Below are 13,402 nucleotides of genomic sequence, written 5' to 3' on the forward strand. Positions count from 1 at the left end.
TATCTCATTGCCCAGACTTTCTCAGAGGGAAGTGAACATGTGCACTTCAGGTCCATCTCCTTTCATTCATTGACATGTCCTTTTACAGGGCAGGTGGCTTTAATGAATTCATGGTAACTTGTGTTTAATTAAAATTAATCTGATAGTGAAGTGCCATTATAAAATGACATATTATGCTTCAAAGGGGGAAATACCAGATATATATTGCTCATACTACAGAAACATCTCTCTATATGTCATGAATAGTTTCCTCTGCAGTCCTTTTAAATACTTTTCTTTAAAGTTATCTAATGGAAACCTGTGCTTGAACTGTTCATAAATCCCATTGTTTGCACTGAAGTATGTGTTATTTTTTAGAAGTAGGTGTTTGAAGTCTGTAGTTTATTGTTTCAGTAATGTGCACTAGTTTTTATATTGAAAACAGCAATATTAATATGTTTACAGCTCAGTGCAAACACAAATCACACAAAACAAAACTGCTGTGATACACAACTCTGTGCATTTTACTTTCTTGTGCTTATAAAGCAAAGAAAAGTTATCTCGTATTGTGGTAAGTATTGGTTGAGGGGAAAAGAGAAAACACAATGCTGGGTTGATGTAGTTCAGTTTGTTTGCTTTGCGAGTTTTGGCATAATGCTTGGATTTCTATGCCCTTCCCCACTCCCACCCCCTTCTTTTTAAACAAAAAGTCACACAGCAGGCATAGCTGTTCTGGAAATAAATGAGGGTTTGATGTAGGTGGGAAATAACTGGCGGGGTTAAATGTGAATGTGCTGCTAGAATGTGCAGTGAGGCTTGTGGCCCAAAGCAGGTGAATATTAAATAAGCAAAAAAGTTCATAATGGGTGATAAATTAACATGAGAGAGCAGTTCAGTTAGGCTAAATAATCTTTCCTGCTATGATGTGATTTTGACTGGTAAGATTTAGTGGGTTGACTTTAAAACTGAAGAAAGATACATAATAAATACTTGCTTTCAACTGTGCTAATGATGCATCCCTCTCCAAAAGGTCACCAAGCACTGTCACGTCAGACACATAGCAGAAATTAGTTGTACTCCAATGATGAGACTGCTAAGATGACAAAATCCCATAATAAAGAACACTTAAAACATCTCCTTTTCCCTCTACTGTCTTTTGAAACTTTTTTCCTTGGAAGAGAAGTATATTTGCTGCTTCTGGCTAATCCAGAAGTAAATTCTGAAGTTTCCATTCTGCAGTATGTTGTAGAACAGGGAAAAGTGGTGACAACATCACATTAAAGGCAAAAGGATGCTCCAAAAAAAAAATTATCTTGAGGTATTTAGGTGATATGGGAAATTTCAGACAAAAAATAGATGCTTGAGGAAAGTAAACAATGAGATAAATAGTTATACAATGAAAAGTGTAAGATGACCTTAGTTATGGGCAACGCAAACTGCCTGTTTAATGAACTGCAACAACAACAAAAAATTCTACTGGAATTTGCCTGAGTGAGGACTTCCTATGCAAGTAGAAGTGGGAGAAAGAGGTGGAAGAGATAGCAAAAGTTGAGCTAAAAAGAGCTAAATTGAGCTGAAAAAAGGAGCTGCTTTTTCTGTTACATATTTAGATTAAAAATGTAATAATGCCTTGCACCTTTTTTGGTAAATGCTGTACTCTAAAAGAACAATTCTTCAGGGGTTTCACTCTCTTTTACAGATCCTCTATTGAGCAATGCATGGCCATAAAAGATATTTTTCTGGCCCTCCTATGTAACTAAAGGCACATTTTGAGACATGAACTAAAGAAAAACTTCATAATAAAAGAGACTAGATTTGTTAATTAGATGTGACAGGTTTCTTGAATTGTTGATCTTGAAGGTTAGAACAGATGTTCCTCTTCATTTTAGTAGTACTTTTTGCAATATCTCCAGTGACTTACAGATCCAGTTTCTGCTTGGAAATTTTTTTTTCTAAAAATCCTGGTGGATTTTGAACCAATTCTTCATCCTGTAGTGAATGCTAAGGTCCAGGCAGTACTCTTCCAAAAAAAGTTATTAGCTTGACATTACTGTAATTTATTAAAAGATTACTAAATATAAATTTCTGGAGCTGAAAGAGGTGGCATTTGCATCTGAATTTATAAGACAGGTACAAGATATAAAGGCAGCACCTTGGTGGTAGCTGTGTGGTTAAAATTTGCCATGTTCAGTTCACCGTAGTAGTTCACAAGGGTTTCTTCTCGATATTTCCTGGGCAGAGATAAGGTACAGCAGAAAAGGGGTCATAAAACATTGCTTGATTAAATTAGTGATTGTTGTCAGGCAGCACCCATGTCTGTCTGTTTGTTTTACTCAGTAATGTCTCTGTGTGTTGTTGAACCTTTCAGGAACCAGCTATTGCACGTGCCCTTCAAGCACTACCAGGTGAACTGCTCCGACTGGCTGCTGAAGGTGGTCTGTGGGGTCGTGGACATCCGCACTGTTTATGCTTCCCACAAGAAGGCCAAAGCCTGCCTCATCTCCCGCATCAGCTGCGAGCGGGCCGGTGTCCGCTTCCACGTCCGAGGGGTCAATGATGATGGACACGTGTCCAACTTTGTTGAGACAGAACAGGTAAGTGCTTGTGTCCAATGGCTTTGCATCACTTAGTCCACTCGTGTTTAACTGGGGCAGGGTTTTCAATGAGAATTAAAGAAACTCAGCAAGTTTTTTTTTAAATATTGTTGCATGGCAGATCTGTTTGTTCTTGTCCATTAAGCGTTTCTTTGCAATCTGCTCTTTTTCTCTGTTTCTGACTTTTCCATTCACACGGTTTTCACTAACACTTTTCACTTCTTTCCTGAGTGTGAAAGTCTGGCCATTTGGTACTGTAGTGAAATGTAGACAAGGGTTTTTAAACCATTCAGGAAGGTGTCTAGCCAAGGTGCTGGGACCTCAGATTAGTAAAGTTCACTGTCAAATAATCTTTCTCTAGTAAAGAAAATGTTGAAAAAATAGCATCTTCTCAGAGTCAGCCAAATTCCAGTTCAACTAATTTTGGAAGAGACTGCTTTTATATTCCCCACTGGTTTGTGGGGGATTCTCTCCAATGTGAGGTAGTATGACAGTTTTTATACATATGTGGTAAAAGCCTCATTTCCAGCTGATGCTGAGACAAGTTATGTGTGTGAAATGCATTCAGCAGGCTCCCTTGATTGGCACAGCCAAACAAAACAATTGAATCACTTGGTTTTATTGCACATGGTTTAGTTTGCTGCCTTGAAATTCAGTAAAAAGCACTGGACCATGAAGAATCTGAAGTCTTGTGTGCCAGCTGAAGTGAGTGCTTTCTTACTCAAGTACAATCACCTTTTCCTTTTTGAACTGAAGTAGTAATTACTAGCAGTCAGAACCATCATACAGAAATGGATCACTGTATAAACAGAATAGACAAATGGCTGATAGTTTTCAACAAAGAACAGGGATTTGCTCCTAGAATTTGGTTGTTTTCAGCATCTTCTGGGCATATCTCCAGAGCTGGATGTGTGGTGTAGATTGTATGTGTCTGTATATGTAGGTGCATGTACAATGAAGGTAGATTGCTTCTGTGATGCTCATAAGGGGAGCATGAAACAGTGAGAGCAGCATGGAGACACTTGAGCTGTGTCATTGCAAACCTGTGCCTGATGGCTGAGGAGGGCACCCCCTCTCAAAGGAACCCACACTTTGGTGGGCTGACTGCACTAGTATTTCCTCATGGCAATGTGTGAATGTAGCAGCTCTGACCCAGTGAGCTCCTTCCTGTTATCCCACTGCATGAGCCAGGCATGCCTTCAGGCAACTGTTTGTCCAAAATCCGGCCGTGTTTGGGTACTTTCCGCATTTCCTCTGAGATGTTGTCTTTGTAACACTGCTTTAACCTTTTCACCTGGTTCTGCCTAAGGACACATGTAGAGCTACCTTAGATTTGGCAGTGCTTTGATCCTCAGGAGGATGCCTGGAGGAGTTGCAGACTGGTATTCCCCAGCCTGCTGGTGAGGTTTGATTCCCAAAAGGTGCTCAAAGCATGGCCAATGTTACACATGTGACTTTCTGTCCAGTGGTCAGAGTTCTCTCTGGGCATGTGGGTGACTTTTTGTTCATGTCCCTCCTTTTCCTGGTTTGCCTGCATTTTCAGTTAGGCTGACAGTTTTCCACTTAGTGTTCAGGCTCCCACAAATTCTGCCTGTTGAATGTGAAGCTCTTCTCCTCTAGTGCTTGGGTCTCTAATATCAGCCTCCAAATTCTCTGCTAATAATTCTCTTGTGTGCCACTGCTCCAAAGCAACTGCAAGTGAACTCTTGCAACATCTACACCTTTCTAGAAAGTCTGTCAGTGCATTGGGAGATACAGCTATGTCTGCTTACTGGAAAGTGGAATTTTCCTTTGGAACCTGAGGACAGAAGAAGGGAGATCTGCCATTTTAGGTGATACCTGGTACATTCTGCTATTTTAGTTGAGTATTTTCTTATGAATGTTAGTGCAAAGCACTAATCCTGTTACTCAGGATTTGAAGAATGTTCTCTTGATGAAATGCAAGGGAAAGAAAGTCACTTGGCAGCTGACTTATTATGTGAAATACTTTTGCTGTGCTGCTCACTAGGTGGGTCATCAGTAACTCATTTTATTTTGTTACACTCCTGGAATACATCATGTTACAAATTATTAGCATGAAAAATAAGTTGGCCTTTGTATTCCAGCAGAACACCTGAGGATTGGCTCCTGGTGAGTGGCAAAACAGTACTTGATTGCTGATGCTTCTCTTAACTGGGTCTGGGTCAGGCTCTTCATGGGAATTGCTGTGTTTTGTTCCCATTCAGCCATATGCTGAAGTGGGAAAATGGAAGGCTTTTAAGTGTTTTTTTTTCAGCTGGGTAAGCCAAAGTGCAAGAGTGAAATAGCTTTAGGGTGAAAGGCTTGAGCAGGTTCAAAATTATAACGAGAGTTTGCAGTTTTAAAGGTTTGTGTGGTTTTGTTTGTTTTCAAAAGCCAAAGCAAAGAAGGAAAAGGTTGCTGTTACTAATGGTGCTAAACACTAGTTTTACCAAGCTGCATGTCCTAAGAAAGCAAAGTTGGGCTAACCACTAGGATGCCTGAGATCTAGTTCAAGCTGGCATCCTCTTGCCATTAGGAAGGAAGAGTCCAAGAATAAACTCCTACTTTCATAGTAAATGACTGACTAATCTCCTGTGAGGTAATATCTTGGCTGAATAACATTTTGTTTCCATTTGCTGGAGCCTGTACAGTATTGTGGTATGTTGGCTATGTGCTTCCATGGATAAATAACACCCTAGGATTCTGAAAACCCAGGACTTTTCCCCTCTTTGCAGGAATTGCTTCTAACATTTTTCTGTTTTTAGAAGAGGGAGAAACAATTAATCTTATCTCCAGGCAGCTCTTTTATGCATAGATGGTATGCTTTTGTCTCCCACTGAGTTAGCCTTGTGGCATTTCAGCTCTGCAATGAGTCATTTTTTGTGGGCTCACTTAACTGCTCTGAGTCAGTGTTTGAGAAGAAGGGGGGAAAAGTAAAATATCTTCACTTTTTCTTTAAACAAAATAAGAACAACTTATAGTATATCTTCAAGCTTTTTGATCATTTGTCTTGTGCCTTTATGAAGAAAGAAGAAATAAAATATTATAGGAAACACTTAAGGAAAAAGAAAATGAAGGGAAGAGAAGGCAATCCCTTCAATGTGTACTTTCGGATTTGCTGACAAATATTTTGTAATGGGATGGTATCCCTTTCTACTTGCAGTTCTTGCAGTATTGCAGTTAATTCTCAAGCTGCTTTTAAATCAGTCTGTTTCTCAGTTGTAGCTTAAATGTTTCCTTTCACCTTTTTTTCCTCTCCTAGTAATCCTTTGAAGTTGAGACTGTGTTGCATTTTTGTAATTCTTTTCTTCTGGTACCTCTGAGGAACTAGAAATGCTCTCTTCAATTAGTCTGTGTGCCTGTTACTGTTTACATTTCAGCTCTTCTCCCAGTTATCCTCCATAGAGTTAAGCTAAAATCTTAGTATGTGGTTTACAAGAACAATTCTAATTAACCAAAGACAAATAAATTGTTTCAGTTTTTTCCCCTTCGTGGAATTGTTCAGTAAAGAAAATTGAAACCTTGAGAAAGCACTAAAAGGAAATACCATGAATTTGAATTAACCTTCCCTTTCTTCCAATTTCAGAAAAAATTGTCAGACATGGATTAAGGAGAACGATCCCTATTTCACAATACCTCCTAGACTGTATTGGATAGCTCTCCAGGAGAGGAATGGATGCAATCATGTGGTTGATTTATTTTCTGGATCAAGTTTTAATATGACCACAGACGAGGCAAAAAGGATTATTTTGGCAGATATATCCTTGGGCCGCATGGTCTGACCTAAAGGCACTCACAGAGAGGTGTGTTTAGGCCATCTGCTGTCCACACTCTGTGTGGCAGAGCTGGGGATCCCCCAATAAGTCATCAGAGTATCCATCTCATCAAGCGCTGTGTCTCTGTGTACCCCTTGAGTCTGTAGTGAATTTTGCTGTTTGTGACCAAATGATTATTATTTCTAATGAAGGTGGGTGATGGAGATTAATGAATAAACTATTCCAAGCAATAGATGGGCACAGCATGCTGGGATCAGAACACCGGTGGCTTGACACAGATGTTTGCTTCTTGTCCAGAAGCATTTTAGTTGTACCTGTGTTGTCATCTTATTGCAGGGGTTCCATACTGTTATCTCCTTATCCAAAAGTTTCGTAATTTCTTGGTGTTTTCTCATGGGCATCTCCTCAGAGCACTGACTCTTCTTCACAGAGCAGCCGAGTGACTCCAGTTCCTTCTCAACAAACCACCCCACTGTTTTATAGCACTTTTCTTCTCACTGGTTACAGCTGTGGCCTCTTAAAGTCAGGCCTGTTCCTAATCTTTGATAATCAGCTGCAACTCCTTAGGGGTAGGATTATTTTCTGCACTTATATTTTCTTATATTCTACAACCTGTGCATGAAGTTTGCTTACCAGGAAAGATCCTTGGATTTCAGGGGCAAGGTCTGGCCCTATGAAACAGAAGAGAAAGATTGAAAAATGTCCCATTGAACTGTCAGTACTATCACCCTTAATCCTGAGCTGGAGAAAGAGGCCACAAAGAGAGTCTAAGACCGCAGAAGCTGAAAGAAAAACAAGGCAAATTCTAACACCAGAGGTCAGAGGCCAAGTAATCTATTGTTAAGGCAAATAGGTCTTCCACATGGGTTAACTATCCAATTGCTACAGCGCTGTCTGATGGGAACCTGGTCTGGATGTTCATGCAGCTGACAGGGTTGGATTGTAGTATGGGCCAGAGCCCTTGAGATTAAGGAAGTAGACCTCAAGTGTTTTGAGGATTGGATAGGAATGAACATTCTCCCTGGGGTACATAGGCACCAACTTGTTGTCATTTTGGATCTAAGACAAGAGATAAGACTCCACAAAGACAGAGATTTAGCAGGATGTATGAATCCTAATGAGCAAGTGTTGTCCAAAAAGTAACTGATTGTTGTTGAATTTCTAGAGAAAAACCAGTATGATCTTCTTGTCCATGAGAAAAGGAAAACAGAAGACAGGAAAATTCTGGACATAAGGCATTTAACTTTTCTTTAAGTTTCTTGTCTAAAAGAACTGTTCATCTTTTGTCTAGTACCTTAGAAGAAGGGAAATGGCTCTGCTAGAGGACAGGGTAATAAAGTCAATACTAGAACAACAAAAAATTGGGATGGATATGTGCTTGTAGAAAACATAACATTGTGCACAAAAACTGATCAAGGCTGTGAAGAATATGAGAAAAGAAACTGTACTTGTCCATGCATAAGCAACAAAGTTGGGATCTTTTCTTTATGAGTGTAATTTCAATCTAAATATATTATCAGTGCTTATTTAATATTTTAGCAAATGGGGTTTCTTACAGTGTATGTGGCTGCTAAGATTACATCCATTCCTGATCTGGAAAGCTGTCTTAGTCTTTAAACCTGCTTTCTTAACAAGTCTGTTGGTAGGAAGTCTGTTGCCACTAATATTGTAAGATCAAGAGATATGTACACTAAAAGGCAGTGTCAAGATCAAGGGTCATGTTCCTTGGAATGATGAATGAAGGATAGTGGGTATTACTGAAATTGAGGGAAGATTTGCACAGTTATAATGCTTAATGAAATGGTTAGAGTCTGTTTAGGAAGGAATGACTGGCAGAAAAGTCATTTTAATGAGTCTCCCTCTCATTAAAAAAATATTAAGTCTTTTTCCAACTTGCTGGCAGCTTGGAAGAAAATAATTTTGGATTCATCTAGGTCATGAGAATGAGGTGAAAGGATTGTGAAAGACCAGAGAATTGCTCCAGAGAACAGAATGATGAGCCCTGTAAGCGAACAGGAGAAAAAAAAAAGCACTTTCTGTGAATTACGGTGTTGGAGAGGCTGTGCTCCCTGTTCAAAAACCTCATCTGATTTCTGAAAGCTGCACGGCAACATACGTAAAAAATGTCAGTTTCTTTAAAATGCTCTGCCATCGTAAAAGAATCCTGTATTAGAACTCAGCTTCACAGAGGATCCCCCAGCCCATCACATCAAGGTTTAGGCATCCTTTTAGGTTACAGGAATGATCAAGTAGTTTGAATATTTTGGTTGTTTTTCAGTTCTCTAAAGGGACAAGCTTAATAGAGCAGAAAACAGAAGAGGTAATGGGTCAAAACCAGTGAACAGAAAATATGAGTGGTACTGGTAACAAACATCTGTTAACCACTAATAAATGGAATTGGAGCATCTGTTAATGCAGAAATAAATGTTTGGTCAGTATTTTTCTTCTGTATTTGGCAGGAAGAAGATAGGTTATATATTCATGGTCTGTAACTGAGGACATACTTTCCATTTAAACTGTAACTCAGAAGGATGTTAAACTGCAGGTACTGTATTAGAATCACTATCTGTTTATCAGTGAGTCTAGAGATTTGCAGCTGGATGTCTAAAAGAGCTGGTCAAAGAAATACTTGAACTGTCAGTTTTGCAGTCAGATGTGCAAACAGGGACTTCCCAGAATACTGTAAAGAACATTGATCGCCTGTAGCAAGCTGTTTGAGTGGCCACCTTGTACTTCGGGTAAAGCTTTGTCTGTATTTGTCATCATTTGATGTTTCATTTCTACTCAGTAGTTGTTAAGATGATGATTGTTGCCAAGATTTTAAGTAGGCCAGTCCTGATTTTTTTTTTTTGCACAGATTCAGGTTCATTTAGTATTAGTCAGGATAATGCTGGGACTATAGTAGTGCTATTAATTTGCTTTAGCTTGGAGTGAGCTTCTTTGGGTCCATGGCTGTGAGTGAAAAGATGATTCATTGTGTAGAAGTCTCTGACTCATCTTGGCACGACCTATCTCAGGGAGAGTGTGATAAAAAGGAAGAAGGTGGGGCTGCTTATTCCTCTCCTAGTCCAGCTGCAGAAGGAATGATCTCTTCTGAGCACAAATGTATAAAGAAAAGGCACACCAGTGTGTTGCCATGGAAATTTGCTCCTGCACTCAGGTGCCAATAATGTTCAGAAAACTTTACCGGGAGAGCATATTTTAGAGCCACATTGCTCAAACTGTGGCACAGGCCTTGCAAGAAAGCTTCTCTGAGCAACCCCTCTCTTGCAGGGGGTTGTGCTAGGATGGAATGTAACAGAGAAAAGGGTTCTTAGTGCTTTGGTGAGAGATTTAAATGATGGAAACATAGTTTTGCACTATGGCTGGGCTGGCTATCCTTCTAGCACTAACACTGTGTCCATGATGAAGCCACTTAAATCATCTTAGTGAAATGGAGACAGTTTCAAGTGCTCTGCAAAAATGTGGTAAATATTAGATAAATGTTTTGTCACCAATTTTATCTAAATATCTCTTTTTCACACATGTAGCTCTAAAAACTGTACATTGATAATGCTTATGAAGATGAGAGGTCAAAGTCAGGTACTTTCCCTGAGCCAGCCATTGGCCACATCTAGTGGCAAATTCAAAAAGACAAAAACACTTTAAAGTTGTAGAGAAATCCATTTTCATGTTCTGTTCTATTTTCAGAGCTCCTAGCCAGCTGGCAGCAGCTGTGCCAAATGATATGATGTGGTGAGTGTAGCTACCTGGATAACCTGGATACCATTCCTCCCCAGGGCTGCAGAGCAGGCATTGTCATGCATGAGATAACAGAGATGTGTATCATGTGTATCATGTATCCTCCGTGGAGAGCAGCCAGGATTCCACTGCTAAGTATAGGCCAGAGGAGGGAGCTGGGCTTTGCACAGTTGCTCTGTGGTCATATTCAATCTGAAGATAGTACCTTTTATGCTAAGTTAATATAATGTAACACTTGCACTGGGGACTATGGATGGGGTAGGCAAAAGGGGAAATCAATCTTTGTTCTTCTTATGGATTTGACCCAAATCAGTTTGTTAACAGTAGTCCTGAGACAACATAGAGGGAGATTTTGAGGTCTGGTTGGGAAAAGAAGAATTTGGAACCTCTTGTTGTAAGCCCCCTTGAAAAGAAGTAGATCACATTGCTGCTCGCTGTACCTCAGGATGGGAGTGGCAAAGCTGCTGGTTTCACAGAGTTTTATTTGGATTCTCTGACAAGGCACAGCATGCAGTGAAATAAGAAATGGTAAATACAGCAGGAGATAAGCTTATCCTCCACCTGACGTTACCCATCATCAGTCACAAGGAGCAATGACATTTTGCACAGTTGAGTTTTGTGAGAGGGACAGAAGGAGAGTATATGCCTGGCCATTCCGAGAGTCTCCACCAGCAGCTCAAATCCATCTTGATTGTGGGTGAAAGATGTGGTGGTGTTTGAAGTTTTCTCCTGTTTCTGCTGAGAAGTGAGTTGAATCTGCTGTGGTGACATGAAAGCAAATACGTTGTGCTTTGTTCCACTGCCTGTTAGACTATGGAAAAGAGGCTGAGCGGTAAGTGGATACAGGGAGATACATGGTTTACTTTTTTTACCCTTTGAGTTCAGTGTCTTTAACTGTCACCTGATGAAGGGGCCACAGGCTGACAGATCTAACTGCAGAACTACTTTCCTTGTTTTTATTTTTGCAGACAATTTACTTGGATGATGATGTCTCTTCCTTTGTGCAGATCAGAGGCTCTGTTCCACTGTTTTGGGAGCAAACGAGACTTCAGGTAAAGAAATAATCAGAAAGCCTACCTTGCTTCTCTCTCTTGCTACTTACAATTTAGAATTAACATAAATATATATATTATTTTTTAATATGAGCCTCAAAGCTCATTCTGTGGAAGTGATGAGCTCTTTCATTTTAGATTTGCCTTGTAGAAATTTTGTGTGTTTAGATAAACGAAACTATACTAGACAAATGGCTGTAGGCGACTGAAGTTTAACCTTTTTGGGTGTTTGAATGCCTCTACAGGGAACTGTTTGTAAGGGACTGTGTCCTAATGTTATAAACTGAAGCTTACAGCTATATCTTTGTAACATTTTCAGTTTTATTCCTCTGAAATGCCTGGTTTTCTTGATGATATTGACCTCCATAATACAACTGGAATATTTAGGGATACCAGTGCTCTGTAGGAGCATGCTACTGTGAAACAAAGTAAAATGTCTGGATGGTGTGTTTTTGGGATTTCAGTCAAAAGGGTGAAAATTATCTAATTTGATTTTTTGTGAGTCAGATGTAGGATTTCATCACAAGATTATTGCATCAAATATATGGTCTGTGACTTGCAGCTTATATACTGTTATAGGGCCAAATAAGAATCTTCCTAGCACACTTTGCATTCTTTTAACAGAGGGATAAGCAGCTGAAATCAGTATGCACATATATTTTGTGAGTGTTAGTAGAGAAAGTACATTACATAACTGGGTTTTTTTAAGATACTTTAAAGGTTACATGATACTTTTTTTGATCATTAAATTAGAACCTATGTACTATTCAGAGGCACTGGATTTAGCACAAAAGGAAGTGACTAAAAGACCCCTGTTGTCTTTCAACACCATCCAGTGCAATACTTGCTTCTTTTTGTAAAGCAAGTTTGTCCCTATGGTCCATATGATTGTGCAAGTCCTGCCCATGGTGTAGCTGTATCCATCATGTAGCACTGTTGATCTGTATGTTACAGAGCCCTCAAGCATTTTTGGCTATTGGGTAATATCTCTAGTTAAACAGAATTTTTGGGGTTTTTTTAGTAGGCCTGGTTTTTTTGACTAATTGGATTAGATTATATACTCTTACTCCTTGTGTGTGAATGTACTGGCACTGGTGTTAAAAGAATTGCAGAAACCAACCTCATGAAAAACAAATAAAGATGGTGAAGTATAGGAAACAATGCATGATCCTATACATATTTAGGAGTTTTTGGAGAGGAAATAAGCTCTCTGTAATAATTTCCCAACAGTAGCTACCATTCAAAAGGAACTTGAGGCTACTGTTGTTGACATCCACGTTAAAAGACCTGTTAGTTTGAGGGTATAGAATTTCATCCTTCATATTTTGAATCACTGTTCTGATACTTGTCAAAGAAGTCGGAATACACAACCCATGGAACTGGCATAAATGTATCCCTTTCTACAAGGCAAGGGCAGTAAGAATGCTAGGCTCACAGAATACTCATGTGAGGCAGTGTGTGCTATTTGCAAGAGGGAGCTGGCAAAGAGATGTGATTTGTTTGGCCATAAAAAGATGTGTAGGTATCCCTTTGCTTAATGGTAATTGTGTTTTCACTTGTAATTGTAAATGTTGTCTAATAAAAGATGGGGCTTTTGTGTTAAGGATATTATGTGTGGGGGTGGTTGGAGTCTGTTAGAGATGTCTGGTGCTGTTAAAAAAATGTTTTTCTCTGAAGGAAAAAGGGAGACATCTAGTGACTTAGGACTCTAGCAGTTTAAGAAGGTTTTTCTATTTCTTGGTCTTCTAATATTTTATTTTAGGTTGGTTCCCGCCATTTAAGGCTCAACAGAGGTCTGGAAGCCAATGCACCTGCCTTTGACAGGTAAGTTTCATTCCACTTTGGCATCAACACAGCAGCTTGGCATGTATCCAAGGTTCCATAACTTTGTCTTCCTAAGAAATCTTGAGAAACCTCTCTCAGATGATGTGGCAAATCTTCCAGGTGTGGCAGATTATTAAACTGGTTTACTTAATTTAGTGACTTCTTTTGGTGCTTTTGTTCCTTCTTGTTTTCAGTGGTAATTGAATTAATTTGGTCTTCTGGCTCATTTCTGTAAAAGTTTAGGAATACTGAGTGATGTGCAAAAGAAGTGTTTATGCAAACCTTTGTGAGCCAACAGATGTGAGTTTACACTTATGGTACACAGAATATGTGTGCTTTACCACTCTAACAAAAGTAGCTAAAGGGTAAACAGTGCTTTCACTCCATTCTGCATTTGGTCTTTTCTTCATTGTTTTCCTCCTACACAGAAATAGCA

At 39.4% G+C, this 13,402-nt stretch overlaps 1 protein-coding gene across 4 annotated transcripts in view; it reads left to right on the forward strand.

Moving 5' to 3' along the window:
• The window catches only part of SYNJ2 (synaptojanin 2), a 65,893-nt gene that overhangs the window by 18,857 nt on the left and 33,634 nt on the right, over positions 1-13,402 (forward strand). For 3 of the 4 annotated variants that reach the window (XM_064708226.1, XM_064708224.1, XM_064708227.1), the window contains exons 4-6: positions 2,348-2,573; positions 11,059-11,142; positions 12,905-12,966. In XM_064708226.1, the coding sequence (XP_064564296.1) occupies positions 2,348-2,573; positions 11,059-11,142; positions 12,905-12,966 (372 nt within the window). The remainder of the gene's footprint in view (positions 1-2,347; positions 2,574-11,058; positions 11,143-12,904; positions 12,967-13,402) is intronic. The other variant, XM_064708225.1, reaches the window with a different exon arrangement.

The sequence above is a fragment of the Zonotrichia leucophrys genome, chromosome 3 (genome assembly GCF_028769735.1).
Source record: "Zonotrichia leucophrys gambelii isolate GWCS_2022_RI chromosome 3, RI_Zleu_2.0, whole genome shotgun sequence".
Lineage (NCBI taxonomy): Eukaryota > Metazoa > Chordata > Aves > Passeriformes > Passerellidae > Zonotrichia > Zonotrichia leucophrys.